Below are 23,887 nucleotides of genomic sequence, written 5' to 3'. Positions count from 1 at the left end.
AGAGAAAATGGGATAAAGGAATTTCAATTCCAACAAGAGCATAGAATGCTTTGATAGTTTATGAGCCCATCAGAGGATGCCATGAAGCAAAATGGCATGGTGAAAAATCACAGGCTTTGGAGTAAAATGTCCTGGGTTTGAGTCCTGGCTCCAACACTTGCTAGTGAGTAACAAATTACGTAACATCTCTAAACCTTGATTAACTCAAGTATAAAACATGGATGATAATGTCTACCTCACAGGGTTGTTGTGAGAATTAAGAGATGTGTAAGTTCCTTACCAATACTCAATAAATTATAGATCCCTTCCCTGTTTTCTTCCCTGGAAAGAACAGGGATTTAGCAAATAGACTATTCAGTGACAGGAGGGCAAGAAGGACTAGATAAAGTGCTCACAATATAAAGTGAAAAGAGTAAGACACAAAACCATATCGATCAATTTCATTTTAAAAGTGTTTATATAAACACAAATACATACCCCACAGATATGAAAAATAAAAATATTCACACTGGTTGATGTTGCTTCTGAGTGGTGGAAGTGATTACAGGTAACTTATTTCTTGTTTTAATTTTTCAATTTTCTCTAACGAACATGTTACTTTTATCAACAGAAAACCCATATATGTGTTACATTGTGTTTCTTGAAAAAAGGAAACAAGACTGATTCTGAAGAGGGTTTTGGTGAAATAGAGGCAAAACAAAATTCAAAGCATTACAGAGCAGGTAAATCAGTGTGGAACAGAAGGAGGGAAAAATAAGGGGATGAAATTTCTGCAAAACCCTACAGCACAGTGTAGAAAACTGCAAAGTCAACAGTTTTAGATAAAGTGTTAAGCTGAACAGATGATGCAATGCAAGTTAGGTGGAAATAGTTGAGTGAAAATACATCATTGGGCTGGGCGCATGGCTCACGCCTGGAATCCCAGCACTTTGGGAGGCCAAGACGGGCCTGAGGTCGGGAGTTCAAGACCAGCCTGACCAACATGGAGAAACCGTCTCTACCAAAAATACAAAATTAGCCAGGCATGGTGGCCCATGCCTGTAAAACCAGTTAATCGGGAGGCTGAGGCAGGAGAATCGCTTGAACCCAGGAGGTGGAGGTTACAGTGAGCCAAGATTGCGCCATTGCACTCCAGCCTGGGTGACAAGAACGAAACTCCGTTTCAGAAAAAAAGAAAATATATTATTGACCACCACCATTTAGAAGTTGAAAGGTATGATTACTGTCATGCTTCTTACAACCAAAATTGTATTAAGGCAGGTTACACTTTTGCAAACATACTCTAATAACATTTGAGTTTGAGAGTAGTAATGTGTAAGGACAGTCACTCATGTACACCTTCCTCAGGTTAAGAGATAATGAGTTGGTTACTATCTTAAACTGTTTGAGTGAAGGGAATGATGACAAGGTGAACTGGAATAATGAAGCAGTACTATCTAATCCTACTCTTCATAGGAAACCCTCTAACTGCACTAAACAACAGCTAATGTTCAAGAGAGAGAATAGTTGACAGGTTTTCCTTAGCCATTTGAAGTAGCCTGGGAGACGTAGCGAAGAAAGGAAGGTGACTTTGGGGTCCAAGGCTTTGACTCACCAAAGGACTAGGCTTAGACTGTCCTAGAAATGAGCAAACCATGTGTCATTCAATGGCTAGACTCTCCTGGGGAATGATGGCTAACACCCAGGCTTTAACTTACCAGAAAGTACCTTGTGGAAGCTGTGGGCCTATTAGCAAATAGGGCCTTCCTGGGGCAACATCACTCACCCAAGAACCCTTGACCCAATCTGCCCACACACTCCAAGAGCCTTTCCTTGTTCTGGACCTTGAAGGAGTATCTGAGGGTTCTTTTATACCTGGCCCCTCAGTAACCTAGGTTGTGAGATGAAAGAGAGAGTAAAAGATAGATAGGGATAGTGCATGAACGAGATACAGAGATAGCAATAATCCAACAGAGGTCACATAAGTTGCATTATCAGTTCAGAGGGAAACCTGGATAGAATGAAAAAAAAAATTTTCCTGTGGGAATTGGCAGAGTTCTGCATTAAAATACTTGATTAAATTTGAAAGGGTCTCAGAGAACAGATAAAGATGTATCAGGCAAATTAAATTAATTCATTTAATGTTTACAACAATCTTGAAAAGATTTCAGAGAAAAGGAAACTAAGTGAGAGAGGTTAAGTTTCCAAGATTACAAAGCTAGACAACAGGAGAACTAAGACTCAAACCCAGGCCTGTTTTATGTCAAATCTTATGTACTTTCCGCCCTACCATAGTGCCTCCAATACAGAAACCAAGCACCAGTGATGTTTTGTTAAGTCCTATTCTTCAAATATGCCAACCCTCTAAGAGTACAGTAGAGAGGAAATACACTCTTACTGTATTTCAAGGATCCAGTTAGACCAGGAAGACTAAAAATTTCTTAATTATCTTTCTCTCTAATTCTTTTGACACAAACATTTAAGAACATTATTAGTACTACCTTTCTTCATTTACTAGGAGTCAATCCAGGAAAATGAGTGACTTCTGAGCTACACTGAGATACCTCTGAGGGAATGAGTAATCAAGTGTCTGTAAGGCACAGGAACAATATGGCCCATGTCTGTAACTGAGAAGTCTACACTCCAGGGATGTTCTAGAGTCCCAAAATTCATGGACAAGAAAATTCCCGAGACCCAGAGGATGGCTGGGTCAGGAATTTGGTATTCCCAAACATTGCCTAAACAACTAAGGCCCCACCCCACTCATTCATCCCACAGCTGCCTCATCTGGATTCAAGGCCACCAAGACCCATGGCCCTCACTCACCTTAGCCTTTGAGAAGACAAGAAAGCACACGAAAGGCATATGAAGAGGAAGGACAGAGAAGAATGGTATCTCAGTAAACGGATTTGTTAACACGCTCCCAATTTCCCAAACCAATAAGAAAACTATACAAGGAAGCACTTAGTCCTCAGACTCACCTGAGGTGTGTAGGGCCCTGGGGTCATTGGGTCCAGGCTTTCTAATTCTGCTTCCTCCAAAGCTGCTTCTTTAGCTGTACAGATATCCTTCTCAAGTTGAGTCAAATGCTCATCATACTGAGAAATAAAGGAAATAAATTCATTCAACATGTATTTTAATTACTGGGGATACAAAAGTACACAAAAGACAAAAATATCTATCTTCATGAAGCTTATGTTCTAGTGGCAGGACACAGATAACAAAAATAAATCAAGCAGGGAAGGAAATAGGGGATGTGGAGTTGGGGGGCAGGGAATACTACATTTTAAAATAGGATAATCAGGGAAGGCTCCTCATTCAAGGGAACAGGATTTCAAAAAGCTAGATCCCAAGGGGATCTCTTTTATTTTTTGAGACAGAGTCTTGCTGTTGCCCAGGCTGGAATGCAGAGATATGATCATGACTCACTGCAGCCTTGACCTCCCGGGCTCAAATGATTCTCCTACCTCAGATGAGTAGCTGGGACCACATGCGTTTACCACCACACCCCACTAATTTTTAAATATTTTTTGTAGAGATGGGGTCTCCCTATGTTGCCCAGGCTTGGGACCTCCATCTTTACCACCTACCTCAGTCAATGTCTGGTAACAGACGTTCACAATCTCCTGGGCAGTCTTAGTATACTGACTCTCAGGTCCTATAAATAAAATAAGAAAGTGCCATTATCTTTGCAGACTTGTTCCAGAATTTTACATTCTGTCATCAGCAGTGTGTCCCATTATCCTAGACCTAGAAAAATCATTCCTCAGCTTTAACTTGGACTCTTGTTCTACTTTCAGAGGCAGAAAATTTCAAACATATGCAAAACAACACTAACATAATGAACTCCCATGTACTCACTAGCCAGCTTCAATGATTAACACACAGCCAATCTTGTTTCATTTACTTCAATTTTCAGACTCTTCTCAAATTGTTCTAAAGCAAATTCCAGCATCGTAACAATTTTCCTTTAAAAATTTTTCAGTATGTGTTGCTAGGTTTCACCATGTTGGCCAGGCTGCTCTTGAACTCCTGGCCTTAAGTGATCCACCCCCCTCAGCCTCCCAAAGTGCTGGGATTATAGGCATGAGCCACTGTGCCCAGCATAAGGCTGCTTTTAATAAACAATTATTGGTATAAAGGTGGATACATGTCATTATACATTTCTCAAAACCCATACAACGTATACCACCACCAAGAATGAACCATGGACTTGCGGGTGATAATGATATGTCAATGTAGGTTCATCAACTAACACAATTAATATAACACTCTGGTGCAGGATGTTGTTTTTGTTTTGAGACAGAGTTTCGCTCCGTCACCCAGGCTGGAATGCAGCGATATGATCACGGCTCACTGCAGCCTTGAACTCCTGGGTGCAAGCATGCGCCACCACGCCCATTTTCGTTTGTTTGTAGAGATGGGGGGGGGTCTCATTATGTTGCACAGGCTGGTCTTGAACTCCTGGCCTCCCAAAGTGCTGGGATTACAGGCGTGAACCACAATGCCCAGCGTGGTGCAAGATGTTGATAACTGGGTAGGCTGTATGTATGTGAGGGCAGGGAGTATATGGGAACTCTGTAACTTCTGCTCAATTTTGCCATGAACTAAAGTTGCTCTAAAAATAAACCAACTATATCACATCTAAAATAATTAACAATAATTCTTTAATATTATCAAATAGCCAGCCAAGATTCAAATTTCCCAAATTACTTTATAAACACTCTTTTACATTTATTTCTTTGAATCATAACCCAAAAAAGGTCCATACATTGCATCTTGCTGATGTGTCTCCTTAAGACACTTTTACCTACAAGATGATTCTTAACTATATGGGTCCCCATATGGCCTTAGTTACAAGTTGCAAACTGGTGGCTTATAGCTTTGTTTGGCTCACATAAAAAATTAGTTCAGTTTGTAAAAATGGATTGAGCTATACACCCACAATACATAAAACACTTTTCTGTATCTAAGTTATATTTCAATAAAAGGCTTTTTGAAAAAAACTTAGTTGATAACATTTAACAGTGGGAGATTTCACATAAAAACCTAAATTGTCTGGCTTCTTTTAGAAAATGTAAAGATGTGGCCAAGACAGGGTCAGCATTCCTGCAAGGCACCAATGGGCTGGGGCTGAGTAGCAGCTGTTCGTTTTAGATAAAGCATATGTTCTCCAAGTTATCATAGTCCCTCCCAGGTCTGCTTATCTTATGCCTAGACCCTGAAGGCATTTGAGTTTTCAATCCCTGCCTTAAGTGCTCAAAATGTTCTTTTAATATACTGATCATTCACTTATTTATTCATAAGACATTTTCTTAATACTTCTTGTGTGCCAGGCATTGGAGATGATAGAAATGAGTGAGATATAGGTAATATCCTCAAGAAGTTTATAGTCTAGTACAATGAGATAGACTGTAAACAAATAGGGTAACACAACGCAATGGAGAAACAGTGGCACAAAGAAGGAAGTGGCTCATTCCTGGAGGTAAGAGGGGAAGAGGAATTAAGAAAGCCTTCATAAGAGGTGATCCCTAAATTAAACCTACTGTTTTATCAGGATATAAAGGATAAAAAATATACCACAGGCCAGGCATGGTGGCTCAAGTCTGTAATCTCAGCACTTTGGGAGGCCGAGGTGGGGAGATTACTTGAGGCCAGGAGTTTGAGACCAGCCTGGCCAGCATGGCAAAATCCTGTCTCTACTAATAATACAAAAATTAGCTGGGCATGGTGGTACATGCCTGTAATCCCAGCTACTCGGGTGACTGAGGCATGAGAATTACTTGAACCCGGGAGGCAGAGGTTGCAGTGAGGCAAGATCATGCCACTGCACTCCAGCCTAGGCGACAGAGTGAGACGGCCTCAAAAAAAAAAAATATATATATATATATATATATATATGTACACACACACACACACACACACACACACACCCCATGTGGACTTCAAATTATACTACAAAGCTATAGGAACCAAAACGGCATGGTACTGACATAAAACAGACACACAGACCAATGGCACAGAATAGAAAACACAGATACAAATCCAAACACAGCCAAATAATAATTTTCAACAAAGGCAACAAGAACACACATTTGGGGAAAGGGCAGTCTCTTTAATAAATGATGCTGGGAAAACTGGTTATCCACATGTAGAAGAATAAAACTAGATCTCCATCTTTCACCATACATAGAAATCAACTCAAAATGGATTAAAGACAAATGTTAAGACCTAAACTACAAAGATGAAAATGTGGAGAAAGGGGAACGCTCGCACACTGTTGGTATACTAGTACGCAGCCATTATGGAAAACAGTATGGAGGTTACTCGAAAAACTAAAAATTGGATTATCACAGGATGCTCCAGCACTACCACTGCTGGGTATCTATCCAAAAGAAGGGAAATCAGCATAATGAAAAAATATCTGCACCCGCATGTTTACTGCAGCACTATTCACAAGAGCCAAATATGGAATCAACCTAGGTGTCCATCAATAAATACATGGATAAAGAACATGTGCTGGCCAGGCACGGTGGCTCACGCCTATAATCCCAGCACTATGGGAAGCCGAGGCAGGCGGCTCACCTGAGGCCAGGAGTTCGAGACCAGCTTGGCTAACATGGTGAAATCCTATCTCTACTAAAAATACAAAAAAAATTAGCCAGGCGTGGAGGTGGGCGCCTGTAATCCCAGCTACCCGGGAGGCTGAGGCAGAAGAATCGCTTGAACCCGGGAGGCAGAGGTTGCAGTGAGCTGAGACTGTGCCACTGCATTCCAGCCTGGACGACGAGAGCAAGATTCCATTTCAAAAAAAAAAAAGTGTTATATATACATGATGGAATATTATTCAGCCATAAGAGAGAATGAAATCCAACCAGTATGGTTGGAAACAGAGATCATCATGTTAAGCAAAATAAGCCACGCACAGTGAAACAAATATTACGTGTTCTCATTCATATGTGAGAGCTAAAAACGTGGATGTCATGGAAGTAGAGAGTAGAATGGTGGTTACCAGAAGCTGGGAAGGGAAGAGATGTGGGGGATGAGACAGGAGGAATAAATTCTAGTATTCAATAGTACAGTAAGGAAATCATAGTTAATAATTTATATTTCAAAATAGCTAGAAGAATTGTAATGTTTCTAATACAAAAAAAAAAAGATAAATGTTTGAGGTGTTGGATATCCCAATTACCCTGATTTGATTACTACACATCGTATACATGTATCAAAATATCACATGTACTCCATAAATATGTACAACTATCATCTGTCAACAAAAAATAGATACCGCATGTGTATGTGAAGCTTTGAAGCTTTCAGGTCATATCTACTATGACTATTACAAGCTATTACATAAATAAAAAAGTCTTGGCCAGGCGCTGTGGCTCACAACTGTAATCTCAGCACTCTGGGAGGCTGAGGCGGGAAGATCATTTGAGGTCAGGAGTTCGAGACCAGCCTGGGCAACTTGATGAAACTCCATCTCTACTAAAAATATAAAACTTAGCTGGGCATGGTGGCACATGCCTATAGTCCCAGCTACTCGGGAAGATGAAGCACAAGAATCTCTTGAACCCGGGAGGTGGAGGCTGCAGTGAGCCAAGATTGCACTACTGTACTCCAGCCTGGGCGACAGAGCAAGACTCTGCCTCAAAAAAAAAAAAAAAAAAAAAAAAGTATCTTCCAGGTAAAACTTCTTACAAGTATAGGTCATTTATTCTTTAAAACATGAAAAATAAAGTTGTATCCTGACAGAAACTGCCTGTGCCAAACACAAACAAGGAAGAAAAGTCAATTGTCAAGATATCTAGAGCCGGGTGTGGTGGCTCATGCCTGTAATCCCAACACTTCGGGAGGCTGGGCAGGATGATCACTTGAGCTCAGGAGTTCAAGACCAGCCTGGGCAATACGGCGAAACCCCGTCTATACAAATAACACAAAAATTAGCTGGGCATTGTGGTGTGCACCTGTAGTCCCAGCTACTCAGGAGGCTGAGGTGAGAGGATCAGTTGAGCTCAGGAGGTTGAGGCTGCAGTGAGCCATGATCGTGCCACTGCACTCCAGGCTGAGTGACAGAGCGAGACTCTGTCTCAAAAAAAACAAAAAAAGAAAACAGAAATGTTGCTGGAGAAAATAGAAAGGCTGCATACAGGTTACAGGCCTCCTTCACCAAGCCTGTACAATGGTAGTTCCTTACAGTATAGGCTCTTCTACCTATAGGGACCTGCCTCATGGCTAAAACCCCAGCCTATAAATTAGGAATTCAACCTTTATTCTACTTTAGTTTCGAAACTTAAACATGAACTAACCTCTCAATATCTCAATTCCCTCACTTTATAATACAAGGAAAAATTAGTTTTATACATTTGTGAAGTTTCTCTCTTACTTTAATCCATTTTGAAAATGGGACCTCTTCCCTACCCATTTTCTTTGCAACACATCACTCTAAGAAATACCCACTAATGGCTGGGCGCAGTGGCTCATGCCTGTAATCCCAGCACTTTGGGAGGCCGAGGTAGGCAGATCACCTGAGATCAGGAGTTTGAGACTAGCCTGACCAACATGGAGAAACCCCATCTCTAATAAAAATACAAAATTAACCAGGCATGGTGGCGCAAGCCTGTAATCCCAGCTACTCGGGAGGCTGAGGCAGGAGAATCACTTGAACCCAGGAGGCGGAGGTTGCGGTGAGCCGAGATCGTGCCATTGTACTCCAGCCTGGGCAACAAGGGTGAAACTCCGTCTCAAAAAAAAAAAAAAAAGCAAAGAAAAGAAAAAAGAAAAGAAATATCCACTAATACCTCCAGAATATTTTAAAAAACCCACACTTACTTGCACAGCTGATACACTTATGTGTTTGTGTCAGTTTCAGACAGTCCATGTTCTCAATAGTTACAAGAGCTTCAGCTATTAGACTCTATTACACTATTATATGCAAAGGAGCATTTAAGTCTTTCTAATGAAACATGGTGGTGGAACTGGCAAACCACTGTTAACATAGTGGATAAAAATATCCACTGTGATGTTTTCTTATCCCTACCTATACCAGGAGTTCTTATGAGAGAGAGAGCTACGAATCCTTAGAACTATAAACAAAATTCTGTATGTAATACTCATCTTTGAGAGCAGAACAGCTTTAGTTTTTCATCGGATTTTCAAAGGGATCCATAACCATCTCCGTAAGTCTAAAAATATCGTTCTACATTTTGGAGCAATCAGGAACTTACTAAAAGTAGGATGATCAGCTATAGGTTTTGTAGCTTAGGAAGAAATGAGGAATCCAAGTAAAGAGACAAAGACAACAGAGCCTCTACAGGAATAGTAAAGGTGCTGAAGCTACTGTGGGTGGGCTGGGAAGAAGGTTAAACAGAACTGAACTCCAATTCCTAGTCCCTACAGGGTTACTACACAGAAAACTAGAATTAAGTTATAAAGAATTTCTAGAATGACACCAAAATGAATGAAAGATGATCTGTGACTTGTCACTGTACTCAACAGAATAAGCTACCCACTCATGAAAAGGAATGTTTTTCCTGAGTATATTTTTTTTCTCTCTCTCCTTGTTAAATCATGGCTGAAGCAACTCTACATGTCACGTTGGAGAAACGTTATTTATTTATACTTTGCCTCATACCAAATAAGGAGTGGTAGAGTCTACAGAATCACATACAATTCAAATTCTAATGTCCTTAAATAGAGATAATGCCAATGACAACTTTGGAAAGCTGATACTCCACCAAGAAAATTCTTTTTCTGGTTTCTAAGTTAATTTCCTTCTGTATGGTGATGTGAGAAGAAACCCAAGTCACAAGCTTCATGGTTCTAGTAAGAGGGGGAAAGCAAGCATTATTGCTATTTTTTTTTTTCTTGACACAGTGTCTCGCTCTGTCACCCAGGCTGGAGTACAGTGGCGCCATCTCTGCTTGTTGCAACCTCCGTCTCCCGGGTTCAAGTATTTCTCCTGCCTCAGCCTCCCCAAGTAGCTGCGATTATAGGTGTGCACCACTACGCCCATCAAATTTTTTACTTTTTAGCAGAGACAGAGTTTCACCATGTTGGCCAGGCTGGTCTCGAACTCCTGACCTCCAGTCATCTACCCGCCTCGGCCTCCCAAAACGCTGGGATTACAGGCGTGAGCCACCATGCTCTGTCTATTGCTGCTAACTTTCTGAAAACATTCAGAGAAAAACACCAGTCAAGTTGGTAAGCATCCCTGGGCCCCAAGAAGAGGGGATTTGTGATCACTCCTAGGCTCACATTTCCCTTGAGAATTCTTCCACAAATACTAAAAATAATCCCTCCCTAAGAAAATGAGTACTCTGTCAAAACAGCATAAATTATCATCTTGACAGTGGATGGTGTGAGGATATGCATTTGTTCCAATGTGAACTATTAAAATTAAAAAATAAAAGTTCAGTAGAAGTACAAAGCTTTTTTTAAAAAATCAGTGCCAGATATAAAAAAAAGAATCTGCATACTAAATTCCTAAAGAAATCAGAATTACTAAATGCAACTATGCATAGTCCAGATCCCAAAGAGATGAGCTCTGACTCTGCAATTCTTAGATATTTATCTTCAAACTAGATCCAAAACAAGTGAAAATTAAAGAGAAGTGAATCTAATCTTTCACAATATAGCTAGGCTCCTTACCTTATGTAGAATGAGGATCAAAAGTAAATTAGGATGTTTAGTTTCCAAAGAGGTTCAGTCTCTCAATAATCTCACTCAGAATCTAGACTAGAAATTCAAGAAGGTAGAAACCATCCAGAAGGAACTGGGGTAATAAATCTCACTGGCCAAGGGTCTATTTGATGAAAAGCCCAAAGACCCTGAAAATGTTTTTTTCCTCAAAAATGAAACACCATTCCATTTAGCAACTTAAAAATACATAGATAAATAAACAGATAGCTTTGGCTAAAAACATATCCTCATATCTCATATCTCTACAACTACAAAAATAAACACCTCAAAACACCTTTTCCTATAGAGTAAAATTTATGATACTTCACACCAAATCTAATACTGGCTACTAATGGGATGGTAGGAAGGGAAGAACAAGATTTTTCCTTTTCACTTTATACAATTCTATGCTGTTTCATTTATTCAATGAACATGTATGTAATTTTTATAAAATTTTAAGTTATATACTTTAATTTTACAAGAATAATTTTTAAAGTATTGATATTCCCAGCGTTAAAGAGGTTGTAGGGAAACAGATATTTTCCTTCACTGTTATTTTGACTATAAAGATACAGCCTTTTGGAACACAATTTCAAAATATCAAGATTTCCTACAAAAATTTTATACAAGCACTCATCAATAAAATATAAAAATAGTGAACAACTAGGCCGGGCACAGTGGCTCACACCTGTAATCCCAGCACTTTGGGAAGCTGAGGCAGGTGGATCACCTGAGGTCAGGAGTTCGGGACCAGCCTGGGCAACATGGGAAAACCCCATCTCTACTAAAAATACAAAAATTAGCCAGGCATGGTGGTGCACACCTGTAATCCCAGTTACTCGGGAGGCTGAGGCACAAGAATTGCTTCAATCCGGGAGGCAGAGGTTATAGTGAGCCGAGATCACACCACTGCACTCCAACCTGGGTGACAGAGACTCAGTCTCAAAAAAAAAAAAAAAAAAAAAGTGAACAACAGTCTGCAAGCCAGCATCATGGAGATACTTTAAATGCCTATCAATATAAAATAAATTATGATACATCCATCCATGCTAAGAAATAAGTTTAAAAGAATGTAGAAATCTATATGTACTAACATGAAAAGAGAATCAGTAAAGATGTCAATTCTCCTCAAATTGATCTATGGGTTTTAACACAATTCTTACCCAAATCCCAGTAAGGTGTTTTTGTAGATATAGACAAGCCCCTTCTAAATTTAGTGGAATGGCAAAAGAACTAGAATATAAAACAGTTTTGAAAAAGAGAGGAATCACTCTACCTGATCATAAGACTTCTAGAAATAAACCAACACACTCAATTGATTTTTGATAAAGGTATACATACAGGGCAACTCAATGGAGGAAGGACAGTTTTTTCAATAAATGATGAAAAATTGGACATCCATAGGCAAAAAAAGTACTTCAACCTAAATTTCAAACTGTACACAAAAAGTAATTAAAAATGGATCACGGACTTAAATGTAAAAGGCTACAACTGTAAAATTTTAGGAAAAAACATAAGAGAAAACCTTTGTGATCTGAGCTGGGCAAAGACTTTTTTTTTTTTTTGGAGACGAGTCTCACTCTGTCGTCCAGGCTGGAGTGCAGTGGTGTGATCTCAGCTCACTGCAACCTCCACCTCCCAGGTTCAACCAGTTCTCATGCCTCAGCCTCCTGAGTAGCTAGGATTATAGGTGTGCGCCACCACACACCACACCCAGCTAATTATTATTATTTTTTTCTTTGTATTTTTAGTAGAGATGGGTTGCACCATGTTGACCAGGCTGATCTCAAACTCCTGACCTCAAGCAACCCACCGTTCTCGGCCTCCCAATGTGCTTGGATTATAGGTGTGAGCCACCGTGCCTGGCCAACTTCTTAAGAGACACAAACACTGGGCTGGTTGTGGTCTCGTACCTAGAATATATCAAGAACCCTCAAAACTCATTAAGAAAACAGGCCGAGCGAGGTGACTCACGACTATAGTCCTAACACTTTGGTAGGCTAAGGAAGGCCAATCACTTGAGGTCAGGAGTTCCAGACCGGTCTGGCCAACATGGCAAAACCCCGTCTCTACTAAAACTACAAAAATTAGCCAGGCATGGTAGCAGGTGCCTGTAATCCCGGTTACTTGGGAGGCTGAGGCAGGAAAATCACTCAAACCTGGGAGGCGAAGGTTGCAGTGAGCTGAGATTGCGCCACTGTATTCCAGCCTGGGTGACAGTGTGAGACTCTGTCTCAAAAAGAAAACACAGGCTGGGCACAGTGGGTCATACCTGTAATCCCAACGCTTTGGGAGGCTGAGGCAGGCAGATCACTTGAGGTCAGGCATTCAAAACCAGCCTGGCCAACACAGTGAAATTCCGTCTCTACTAAAAATACAAAAAAATTAGCCAGGCATTGGGGCGGACGCCTGTAATCCCAGATTCTCAGGAGGCCGAGGCAGGAAAATCGCTTGAATCTGGGAGGCAGACACTGCAGTGAGCCAAGATTGCGCCACTGCACTCCAGCCTGGGTGACAGTGTGAGACTCTGTCTCAAAAAAAAAAGAAAACAACACAATTAAAACTGGGCCACAGACAGGGCAATCAGGCAAGAGAAAGAAATAAAGGGTATTCAATTAGGAAAAGAGAAAGTCAAATTGTCCCTGTTTGCAGATGACATGATCGTATATTTAGAAAACCCCATCGTCGGCCGGGCGCGGTGGCTCAAGCCTGTAATCCCAGCACTTTGGGAGGCTGAGGCGGGTGGATCACAAGGTCAGGAGATCGAGACTATCCTGGCTAACATGGTGAAACCCCGTTTCTACTAAAAATACAAAAAACTAGCCGGGTGTGGTGGCGGGCGCCTGTAGTCTCAGCTACTTGGGAGGCTGAGGCGGGAGAATGGCGGGAACCCAGGAGGCGGAGCTTGCAGTGAGCCGAGATCACGCCACTGCACTCCAGCCTGGGAGACACAGCGAGACTCTGTCTCAAAAAAAAAAAAAAAAGAAAAAAGAAAACCCCATCGTCTCAGCCCAAAATCTCAAGCTGATAAGCAACTTCAGCAAAGTCTCAGGATACAAAATCAATGTGCAAAAATCACAAGCATTCTTATACACCAGTAACAGACCAACAGAGAGCCAAATCATGAGTGAACTCCCATTCACAACTGCCACAAAGAGAATAAAACACCTAGGAATCCAACTTACAAGGGATGTGAAGGACCTCTTCAAGGAGAACTACAAACCACTGCTCAATGAAATAAAAGAGGACACAAACAAATGGAAGAACATTCCATGCTCATGGATAGGAAGAATCAATATCATGAAAATGGCCATACTGCCCAAGGTAATTTACAGATTCAATGCCATCCCCATCAAGCTACTAATGACTTTCTTCACGGAATTGGAAACAACTAATTAAAGTTCATATGGAACCAAAAAAGAGCCCACATTGCCAAGACAATCCTAAGCAAAAAGAACAAAGCTGGAGGCATCACGCTACCTGACTTCAAACTATACTACAAGGCTACAGTAATCAAAACAGCATGGTACTGGTACCAAAACAGATATATAGACCGATGGAATAGAACAGAGGCCTCAGAAATAACTCCACACATCTACAACCATCTGATCTTTGACAAACCTGACAAAAACAAGAAATGGGGAAAGGATTCCCTATTTAATAAATGGTGCTGGGAAAACTGGCTAGCCATATGTAGAAAGCTGAAATTGGATCCCTTCCTTACTCCTTAACAAAAATTAATTCAAGATGGATTAAAGACTTAAATGTTAGACCTAAAACCATAAAAACCCTAGAAGAAAACCTAGGCAATACAATTCAGGACATAAGCATGGGCAAGGACTGCATGACTAAAACACCAGAAGCAATGGCAACAAAAGCCAAAACTGACAAATGGGATCTAATTAAACTAAAGAACTTCTGCACAGCAAAAGAAACTACCATCAGAGTTAACAGGCAACCTACAGAATGGGAGAAAATTTTAACAATCTACCCATCTGACAAAGGGCTAATATCCAGAATCTACAAAGAACTTAAATTTACAAGAAAAAAAATCAAACAACCCCATCAAAAAGTGGGCAAAGGACACAAACAGACACTCCTCAAAAGAAGACATTTATGCAGCCAACAGACACATGAAAAAAATGCTCATCATCACTGGCCATCAGAGAAATGCAAATCAAAACCACAATGAGATACCATCTCACACCAGTCAGAATGGCGATCATTAAAAAGTCAGGAAACAACAGATGCTGGAGAGGATGTGGAGAAATAGGAACACTTTTACACTGTTGGTGGGACTGTAAGCCAGTTCAACCATTGTGGAAGACAGTGTGGCGATTCCTCAAGGATCTAGAACTAGAAATACCATTTGACCCAGCCATCCCATTACTGGGGATATACTCAAAGGATTATGGATCATGCTACTATAAAGACACATGCACACATATGTTTATTGTGGCACAATTCACAATAGCAGACTTCGAACCAACTCAAACGTCCATCAATGATAGACTTGATTAAGAAAATGTGGCACATATACACCATGGAATCCCTATGCAGACATAAAAAAGGATGAGTTCACGTCCCTTGCAGGGGCATGGATGAAGCTGGAAATCATCATTCTGAGCAAACTATCACAAGGACAGAAAACCAAACACCACATGTTCTCACTCATAGGTGGGAATTGATCAATAAGAGCACTTGGACACAGGGTGGGGAACATCACATACCAAGGCCTGTCGTGGGGTGGGGGGTTGGGGGAGGGATAGCATTAGGAGAAATACCTAATGTAAATGACGAGTTAATGGGTGCAGCAAACCAACATGGCACATGTATACATATGTAACAAATCTGCACGTTGTGCACATATACCCCAGAAAAAAAAATACAAAATTATAGCTAGATAGAAATAAGTTCTAGTGTTCTATAGCACCATAGAATGACTATAGTTAATAATAAAACAATCTATAGTTTCAAATAGCTAGAAGGATATTGCACATTCTCAACACAAAGAAGTGATAAACATTTGAGACACTGGATGTGCTAATTACCTTGATCTGATAACTATAAATTATATGTATGGAAATATAATTATGTGCCCTCAAGAATATGTACAATCGCTGTTAATTTAAAAAATTTTTAAACTGTATATTGAATCCTTAAGATGCTAAATTTACTTATATAACAAAAAAATTTCTTATGCTAATATTTTTCAAAAATCATAGCTTTTATGACTTTATATAAATATATCTAAAATAACTGTATGATTTTTGTAGTTTAATAAAATTTGCACCAAATTCCAAAAAAAAAAAAAAAATAAAATCACAATAGAAGAACAGCTAAAATTTTTTAAAGTGTTAATAGTGAATGCTGCAGAGAAACTGGATCACGTACATTGCTGGTGGGAATGTAAAATGGTACAGACACTCCAAAAGTATGGCACAATCTTTTTGTAGTTCATAAGCTTATGATGACATAAGTGTGATGACGTTGGGTTTTCACGCTCATGTGTGAGATGTGCCTCCCTCAAGCCTTATTACAATGCCAGTACATTTTTTTTCCACATCTGATATGGAAAAAAAAAATGAAATAGTGCGGTTTCTTGTAAAACTAAACATATACCATTCTATTCTTGGGCATTTATCCCAGAGAAATGAAAAATTAAACTCATCCAAAACCCTGTCTATGATTGCTCACAGCAGCTTTACTCATAATGGCAAAATAGTGAAAATCTGAATGTCCTTCAATGAGTAAATGTTTGAACAAACTCTGCTACAACCACACAATGGGACACTCAACAGTTTAAAAAATGAACTACTGATACAACAATTTAGATGGACTTCAAGGGAATTATGCTTTGTGAAAAAAGTCAATCTCAAATTGTTACATACATATTATACTATTCCATTTATATAACATGCTCAAATGTCAAAACTATAGAGATGGAGAACAGATAAGTGGAACAGGAACAGTGGTGGGTGCGGTGGTGGGCGTGTGTGTGTGGGGGGTGCAGATACAAAGAACAGGGAGTTCCTTTATGGTAACAGTTCTAAGTCTTAATTGTGGTGGTGGTTACAGGAACATACATACGGCATGAAATTGCACACAGATATGCACAAATAGATTTTTTAAATGGTGAAAACTAAGTTTTGTAATTTATTTAACAGTAATGTACCAATATAAATTTCCTGGTCTTGATATTGAAGTACAGCTATGTAAGATATTGCCATTGAAGGAAGCTGAGTGAGAAGCCCACAGGACTCTGTACTATTTCTTACAATTTCCTGAATCTATAATTACCTCAAAATAAAAAGGATCAGAATATATTCATGAGCAAAAAAGAGCAAATTACAGAATAAAACAAAAACTTGAAAAACCTACATGTATTTTTCTTTTTTACTGCTCCTGCAGAGCAGGGCTACCCTATAGGCAGTGTGCTGAGAGTGGCGTAATAAGTAAACACATTTTGTGTAAGCATAGAAAAAAGTACCTAAGACTATATATCAAGCTGTTATCTCTGGGGAAATGAAAATATGGGAGACAGGAGTGGGAGGGCAGGCAGAAGCTTTAACTTTTAATTTTATATATTTCTAGATTATTTGATCTTTTTATAAGAGGTTTTGCTTTTTTGTTTTTTAAAAGGTCTACCCGACAGGAATGTAGATGTTAGGTTAGAAGGAGATAAATATAAAGGCTGGGACATTCACCAGGTGACTAGGCAAAATATAATGCAAGCTTTAGTGACATACTGGATGTTGGAACTTATTCAAAATAAAGAATCAAAAACAAGAGGTTCCTAGATGTAGCTACTGGGTAATGTTAATGTCCCATTAAACCCAGATTGGAAATTGTAAATGAGTGATTCAAGTAAAGGAGGAGAGAGGGAGAAAGTTGGAATAAAGAAGGATAGGAGGAAACAATAATACACTCAGCTTGAGGTATGTTTTAAGTTCCACTGAAACATCCAAGAGGAAATGTTTGGCAAGTGGCTTTGTCTACAATAGAGTCATCAGGAAAGAGGTGATAACTGAAGTTACAGGAGTGGGCAGAACATTCAGCAAAGGAGATTAAAAAGGAATAGTTTAAGAGGTGGGAAGAAAATAAGGGCTGACTTTTTTATTTTTGGAGTCTCGTTCTGTCACCCAGGCTGGAGTGCAGTGTCATGATCTTGGTTCACTGCAACCTCTGCCTCCCAGGTTCAAGTGATTCTCCTGCCTCAGCCTCCCGAGAATGCTGACTGCATTCTTATACTGTGTGCCACCACGCCTGGCTAATTTTTTTGTATTTTTAGTGAAGACAGGTTTCACCATGTTGGCCAGGCTGGTCTCGAACTCCTGACCTCACGTGATCCACGCGCCTCGGCCTCCCCTAGCCGGAGCTAAAAATTGTCATGGAAGCCAATCGCAATACAGTTGTGAGGAAAGAATGGTCAATTACGTCAAATAGTAGGGTGAGGTCAAGATAAGCACAGAAAAGTGCCCACTATATTTGACAATTATGCGGTCCTGTTTACTTGGGAGACTGGACAGGGTGGAAGCCAGCTTAAAGCTAAGTGAGGCATTACTGGCAGACAAAGAAAATAGTGAGAGATGTTACATATTCATAAAAGAAGTCTGGCTGTCATAAAAAAGAATGAAAGTCTGATACATGCTACAACATGGATGAACCTTGAAAATATGGTAAGTAAAACAAACCAGACACAAAAGGAAGAATATTGTATATAATGTATGATTTACTTATATGACATACCTAGAATAGGCAATTGCATAGAGAGAGAAACTAGAATAGAGATTACCAGGAGCTAGGAAGAAGGGGAGTTACCATGTAAGGGGTACAGAGTTTCTGTTTGGAATAATAAAAAAGTTCTGTAAATACATAGTGGTAATGGTTGCACTACACTGTGAATGAACTTAATGCCACTGATTTGTACACTTAAAAATAGTTAAAATGACGGCTGGGCACAGTGGCTCATGCCTGTAATCCCAGCACTTTGGGAGGCTGAGGCAGGTGGATCACCTGAGGTCAGAAATGGGAGACCAACCTGGCCAACATGGTGAACCCCCGTCTCTACTAAAAATACAAAAATTACCCGGGCGTGGTAGTGTACACCTGTAATCTCAGCTACTCTGGAGGCTGAGGCAGGAGAAACGCTTGAACCCAGGAAGCAGAGGTTGCAGTGAGCCAAGATCGCACCACTGCACTCCAGCCTAGGAAACAGAATGAGACTCAGTCTCAAAAAAATAAAAATAGTTAAAATGACAAATTTTTATATTATCTATATTTTACCATAATAAAAAAGTCTGTATGGAAAGAGAAAGAGACAAGATGGCAGCAAGAGACTCAAGCAGGATTTGGGGAAGTTTTTCTTCTCTTCAATGACGTGAAGGACTTAACCTTCATATGGAAATATTTCTTTTTTTTTTTTTTGGAGACAGAGTCTCACTCTGTCGCCCAGGCTGGAGTGCAGTAGCATGATCTCAGCTCCAGGCCCAGCTAATTTTTGTATTTTTAGTAGAGATGGGGTTTCACCATGTTGGCCAGGCTGGTCTTTAACTCCTGGCCTCAAATGATCCGCCTGCCTCGGCCTCCCAAAGTGCTGGGATTACTGTTGTGAGCCACCAAGCCTGGTCAGAGATACTTATATCTTGGGTCCCAATCACTGATGGAAAAAAAAGACCCTTATTATTTGTTAGTGGCCAAACTTACAGAGTAGTACCCTCATAGCACAGACTTAGAAACTAGTATCATGGAAACGCTTTAAGTATTACATTTAACCTATGAACAATACTGAATCAACTACCCATATTCTTCAAACTGAAACCTTTAGACTTAATAACCAGTTAGGAAAAAAAGAGCACAAGCACAATGGCAGCAAAGCTTTTAAATTTTATATAGAATATTGACAATGAAGAATAAACAAAATAAAAACTTTTAAATTGCCTAGGAATAAACAATGAGAAATTCAAAAGCAACAACAACTATAAAATGTATAAGAATAAATTAAAAGATGCCTAGAAACTATATGAAGAAAACTAGAAGCCATTATTGGGGGACATAAAAGAAAATGTGAGTAAATGAAGAAATATAAACTCCCAGGTGGAAAAATGGAGAATTATAAAGATACACAGTTTCTCCAAATTAATCCATAAATTAAATAAGGTCTCAATCATGTTTATTCATTCGACGACAAGGTAGAATCTAACAAAAATGACCTTAGGGTTTATTTAGGATAATCAAGCAAGCACAGTCAAGGAATTTAAAATTATAAAGCCTTTGTGATAAAACAATTATATTATCTGGTGATAATAGCACCAGACTAGACAAACAGATCAATGAAGCAGAATAGAAAGCTCTCAAATAGGTTTGAGAATATTTAAGAGCCGGGCGAGGTGGCTCACGCCTGTAATCCCAGCACTTTGGGAGGCTGAGGCGGGCGGATCACGAGGTCGAGAGATCGAGACCATCCTGGCTAACACGGTGAAACCCCGTCTCTACTAAAAATACAAAAAAATTAGCTGGGCGTGGTGGCGGGCACCTGTAGTCCCAGCTACTCTGGAGGCTGAGGGGGGAGAATGGCGTGAACCCGGGAGGCGGAGCTTGTGGTGAGCCAAGATCGTGCCACTGCACTCCAGCCTGGGGGACAGAGCGAGACTCTGTCTCAAAAAAAAAAAAAAAAAAGTAAGAATTTAGTATAGTATAAAAGTAGCATTTTGGCCAAGTGCATTGGCTTATGCCTGTAATCCTAGCACTTTAGGAGGCTGAGGCAGGTGGACCATTTGAGCCCAGGAGTCTGAGATCAGCCTGGGCAACATGGTGAAACCACATCTCTACAAAAAATACAAAAAGTAGGCCAGGCCAGGTGGCCCATGCCTGTAATCCCAGCACTTTGGGAGGCCGAGGCGGGCGGATCACGAGGTCAGGAGATCAAGACCATCCTGGCTAACACGGTGAAACCCCGTCTCTACTAAAAATACAAAAAATTAGTCAGGCATGGTGGCGGGCGCCTGTAGTCCCAGCTACTCAGGAGGCTGAGGCAGGAGAATGGCGTGAACCTGGGAGGCGGAGCTTGTAGTGAGCGGAGATCAGGCCACTGCACTCCAGCCTGGGCGACAGAGCGAGACTCCGTCTCAAAAAAAAAAAAAAAAAAAAATACAAAAAAACAAAAACTAAACCAAAAACAGAAATTAGCCAGGCTTGGTGATGTATGCCTGTAGTCCCAGCTACTTGGGAGGCTAAGGTGGTAGGATAGCTTGAGCCCAGGAGGTGGAGGCTGTAATGACCCATGATCACACTACTGCACTCCAGTCTGGGCAACAGAGCAAGACCTTATTTCAAAAAAAAAAAAAATGCAGGTAGCATTTCAATTAGTAGAAAAGGTTAGACTGTTCCATAAAAGGGACTTGGACACTTTGGCTAGTCATTTGGGAAAGAAAGAAAGTTAAATATTTACCTTCTACTTAAGATTTTATTCTAAAAAGTAGACAAACATTTAAATATTTAAAATACTGTACGTATTAGAAGAAAATATGGTTTGCTATCTTGGGGGTAGGGAAGATCTTTTGAAGAGTTATAATACCAAAGACAGGAATCATATAGGAAAGACTGATAAATACAAATGTATGCATATGAAGTTTCTGTATGTCAGAAATACCATAAAACTAAACATTAAAAGACTTTCTGGGCATGATAGAATAAATGCTATTGGATTAGTCTTCCTACTATAAACAGAAAACTAGAAAAAAACAAATGAAACAACTGCTTTCAGACACTGAGCAACTAGTAGTGTAAGATTCTGTGATCCCTGTGAGAAGGGAAGGGAAATGAAGTGAGCCCTACAATTGTCCCTGGCTTTCTGCTGAAGGCAAGCCAATTATCGCAGTCTTCCTGAGCTGTGGAGACATATTAGAGTCTGAGGAGGTTAAGACAGCCGGAAATTGCAAGGCACAACTGGAGAAGAGGGTGCTCCACAAGATCTGCAAGGGCTCCCTTTAGTCTTTGGCTGAATAACTACTAAGCTACACAGGCATAGGATGAGACCCGAGAATGTCAGGCAAAGGTCCTATAACCTGAACAACTATCAGAGCCCACAAAAGATTGGGAGATACTCAAAAGTTGGGGACAGGGGGAGATTTCTCAGTTTTTCTTTGTAAATTTATATCTAGATTGTGGGGTCCAACTGAGCATTCTAAAACTTTGGGCTCTCAGGTTTCATGACACAAGTTCTACCTATGTCCATCCTAAAGATGGTTTCTTACTGGAGTTGATTTTGGTTTTAAGAGCACTAGAGGAGAAACTTGCTATGAAATCTTTGGGAAAGGGGAATCTCATCATGACTAGCTCAGCATTACCTATTGGTTCAGACTACGCAGCTCATTTCAAATGAGATCAGGCACATTTAGGGTGGTATAGCCACAGACTATGCAGCTCATTTCAAATTTAACTAAACATTAAGTAGTAAGGCCTCTGCCAATTTTGTTAAGTCCGGCAAAAAGTTTGGGTTGTATTTTTGAGAAGGGACTTATCTGTATGACTCTCTCCTTTAACTGTTGTGGTCCTTTGGGGACTGCTGTAAATAACTCCAACCACTTAAAGTTGTGGACTTCCCTGTATTAATGTTCTTTTCAAATGCTATTTAAACATGAACAGAGGTTCTGAAATTGATCTAGTACTTACGTGGCAGCTGGAAGGTACAAGGGCTTAACTCTATAATTAGCGTACAGTCCACTGTCATCACTTAAGGACAAGACCAATTCCTCTGATACATGCTGCCTATGTCCAGATGTGTTTTATATGGAATGTTACTTATCTTCTGGTTTTTGCCTAATGACCCTAATCTTAGTGCTAAGTATTCTGGCTATATACAATATAGTTCACGGGCTAAATATGTGACTAACAAAGTCAAGGAAGTCAGTGTAAAATGTTATAGAAATATGGTCATATGCAGTATATTATGAGTGAAGGATCTGAATATAGAGTCAAAATAATGTTAATTAGAGATACCATTCTACTAATTTAGATTAACTTTAATACTAACAATAAAATTTTACAAAATAAAAATTTTAACGTAGAGAATAAAGTCCACATGGACTTTGTTACTATTTATATTTTTTGTTTCTTGAGACAGGGTCTCACTCTGTCAACCAAGCTGGAGTGCAGTGGCACAATCATGGCTCACTGCAGCCTTGAACTCCTGGGCTCAGCAACAGGCACACACCACCATGCCCAGGTAATTTTTAAAATTTTTTAAGAGACAGGGTCTCTTGCCAGGGCTGATCTTGAACTTCTGGCCTCAAGAGATTCTCCTGCCTTGGCCTCCCAAAGCATTAGGATTACAGGAGTGAGTCGCTGCATCCAGCCTGGACTTTGTTACTATTAATTAAAAAAAGAGGAAGGATCATATTTGGCTGAACCAACAAAGTTTTAAACAGAAATATTTCGTGTGTATCACCTGATAGTGGGAAATATTTCATGTGCCTTTAACTCCTCAATGTCTTTATGGTATCTTTCTAGATGTCATCATTTCATATCACATGGTACCACTAACCCTTATAGCCCTATTCAGAAGTTTCCTATTCCACTGGTTAAGAAGGGGGAAAGTCAACCTTCTAGGCTGTCCACTGCTACTACCTAGACATTATTTACTTCTTCTTGGGGATAAAAAAAAAATCTCTCCTACTCTAAGGCCTGTTTTTCACTACGCCAGAGGTTGAAGACTTGGAGCCAAATTTGGCCTGCAGATAGATGTTTTTATTTGGCCAACGGAGTAAATAAACATTTAAACTATTTGCAAATACGTAAAAATTTAAGAAATGTCACATAAAAAATTCAGATTTTCAGCTTCTCTTGAAAAATTAAGGGCCGGGTGTGGTGGCTCACGCCTGTAATCCCAGCACTTTGGGAGGCCAAGGCGGGCGGATCACGAGGTCAGGAGATCGAGACCATCCTGGCTAACACGGTGAAACCCCGTCTCTACTAAAAAAATGCAAAAAATTAGCCGGGCGAGGTGGCGGGCGCCTGTAGTCCCAGCTACTCGGGAGGCTGAGGCAGGAGAATGGCGTGAACCCGGGAGGCGGAGCTTGCAGTGAGCCGAGATCGCGCCACTGCGCTCCAGCCTGGGCAACAGAGGATACTCCGTCTCAAAAAAAAAAAAAAAAAAAAAGAAACATTAAGACATCTAGCAACACAGGATACTCATTTCCTTAGGACAACAATCAGATGAAGGACATGC

General features: G+C 40.2%; 1 protein-coding gene and 1 pseudogene across 11 annotated transcripts in view; one reads left to right on the top strand and one right to left on the bottom strand.

Annotated features, from left to right (window-relative positions):
• The window catches only part of TAF1 (TATA-box binding protein associated factor 1), a 98,464-nt gene that overhangs the window by 8,397 nt on the left and 66,180 nt on the right, over positions 1 to 23,887 (bottom strand). For all 11 annotated transcript variants that reach the window (XM_065538096.1, XM_074030228.1, XM_065538093.2 and 8 more), the window contains 2 exons: positions 3,570 to 3,637; positions 2,961 to 3,077 (listed from right to left, as the gene is read on the bottom strand). In XM_065538096.1, coding sequence (XP_065394168.1) covers positions 2,961 to 3,077; positions 3,570 to 3,637 — 185 coding nt within the window. The remainder of the gene's footprint in view (positions 1 to 2,960; positions 3,078 to 3,569; positions 3,638 to 23,887) is intronic.
• Positions 16,104 to 16,231, top strand: LOC123571526 (small nucleolar RNA U13; annotated as a pseudogene).

Source organism: Macaca fascicularis, chromosome X, assembly GCF_037993035.2.
Source record: "Macaca fascicularis isolate 582-1 chromosome X, T2T-MFA8v1.1".
Taxonomy (NCBI): domain Eukaryota; kingdom Metazoa; phylum Chordata; class Mammalia; order Primates; family Cercopithecidae; genus Macaca; species Macaca fascicularis.
Note: the sequence above shows the minus strand (reverse complement) of the source record. Positions and strands in the feature narration are given on the sequence as shown.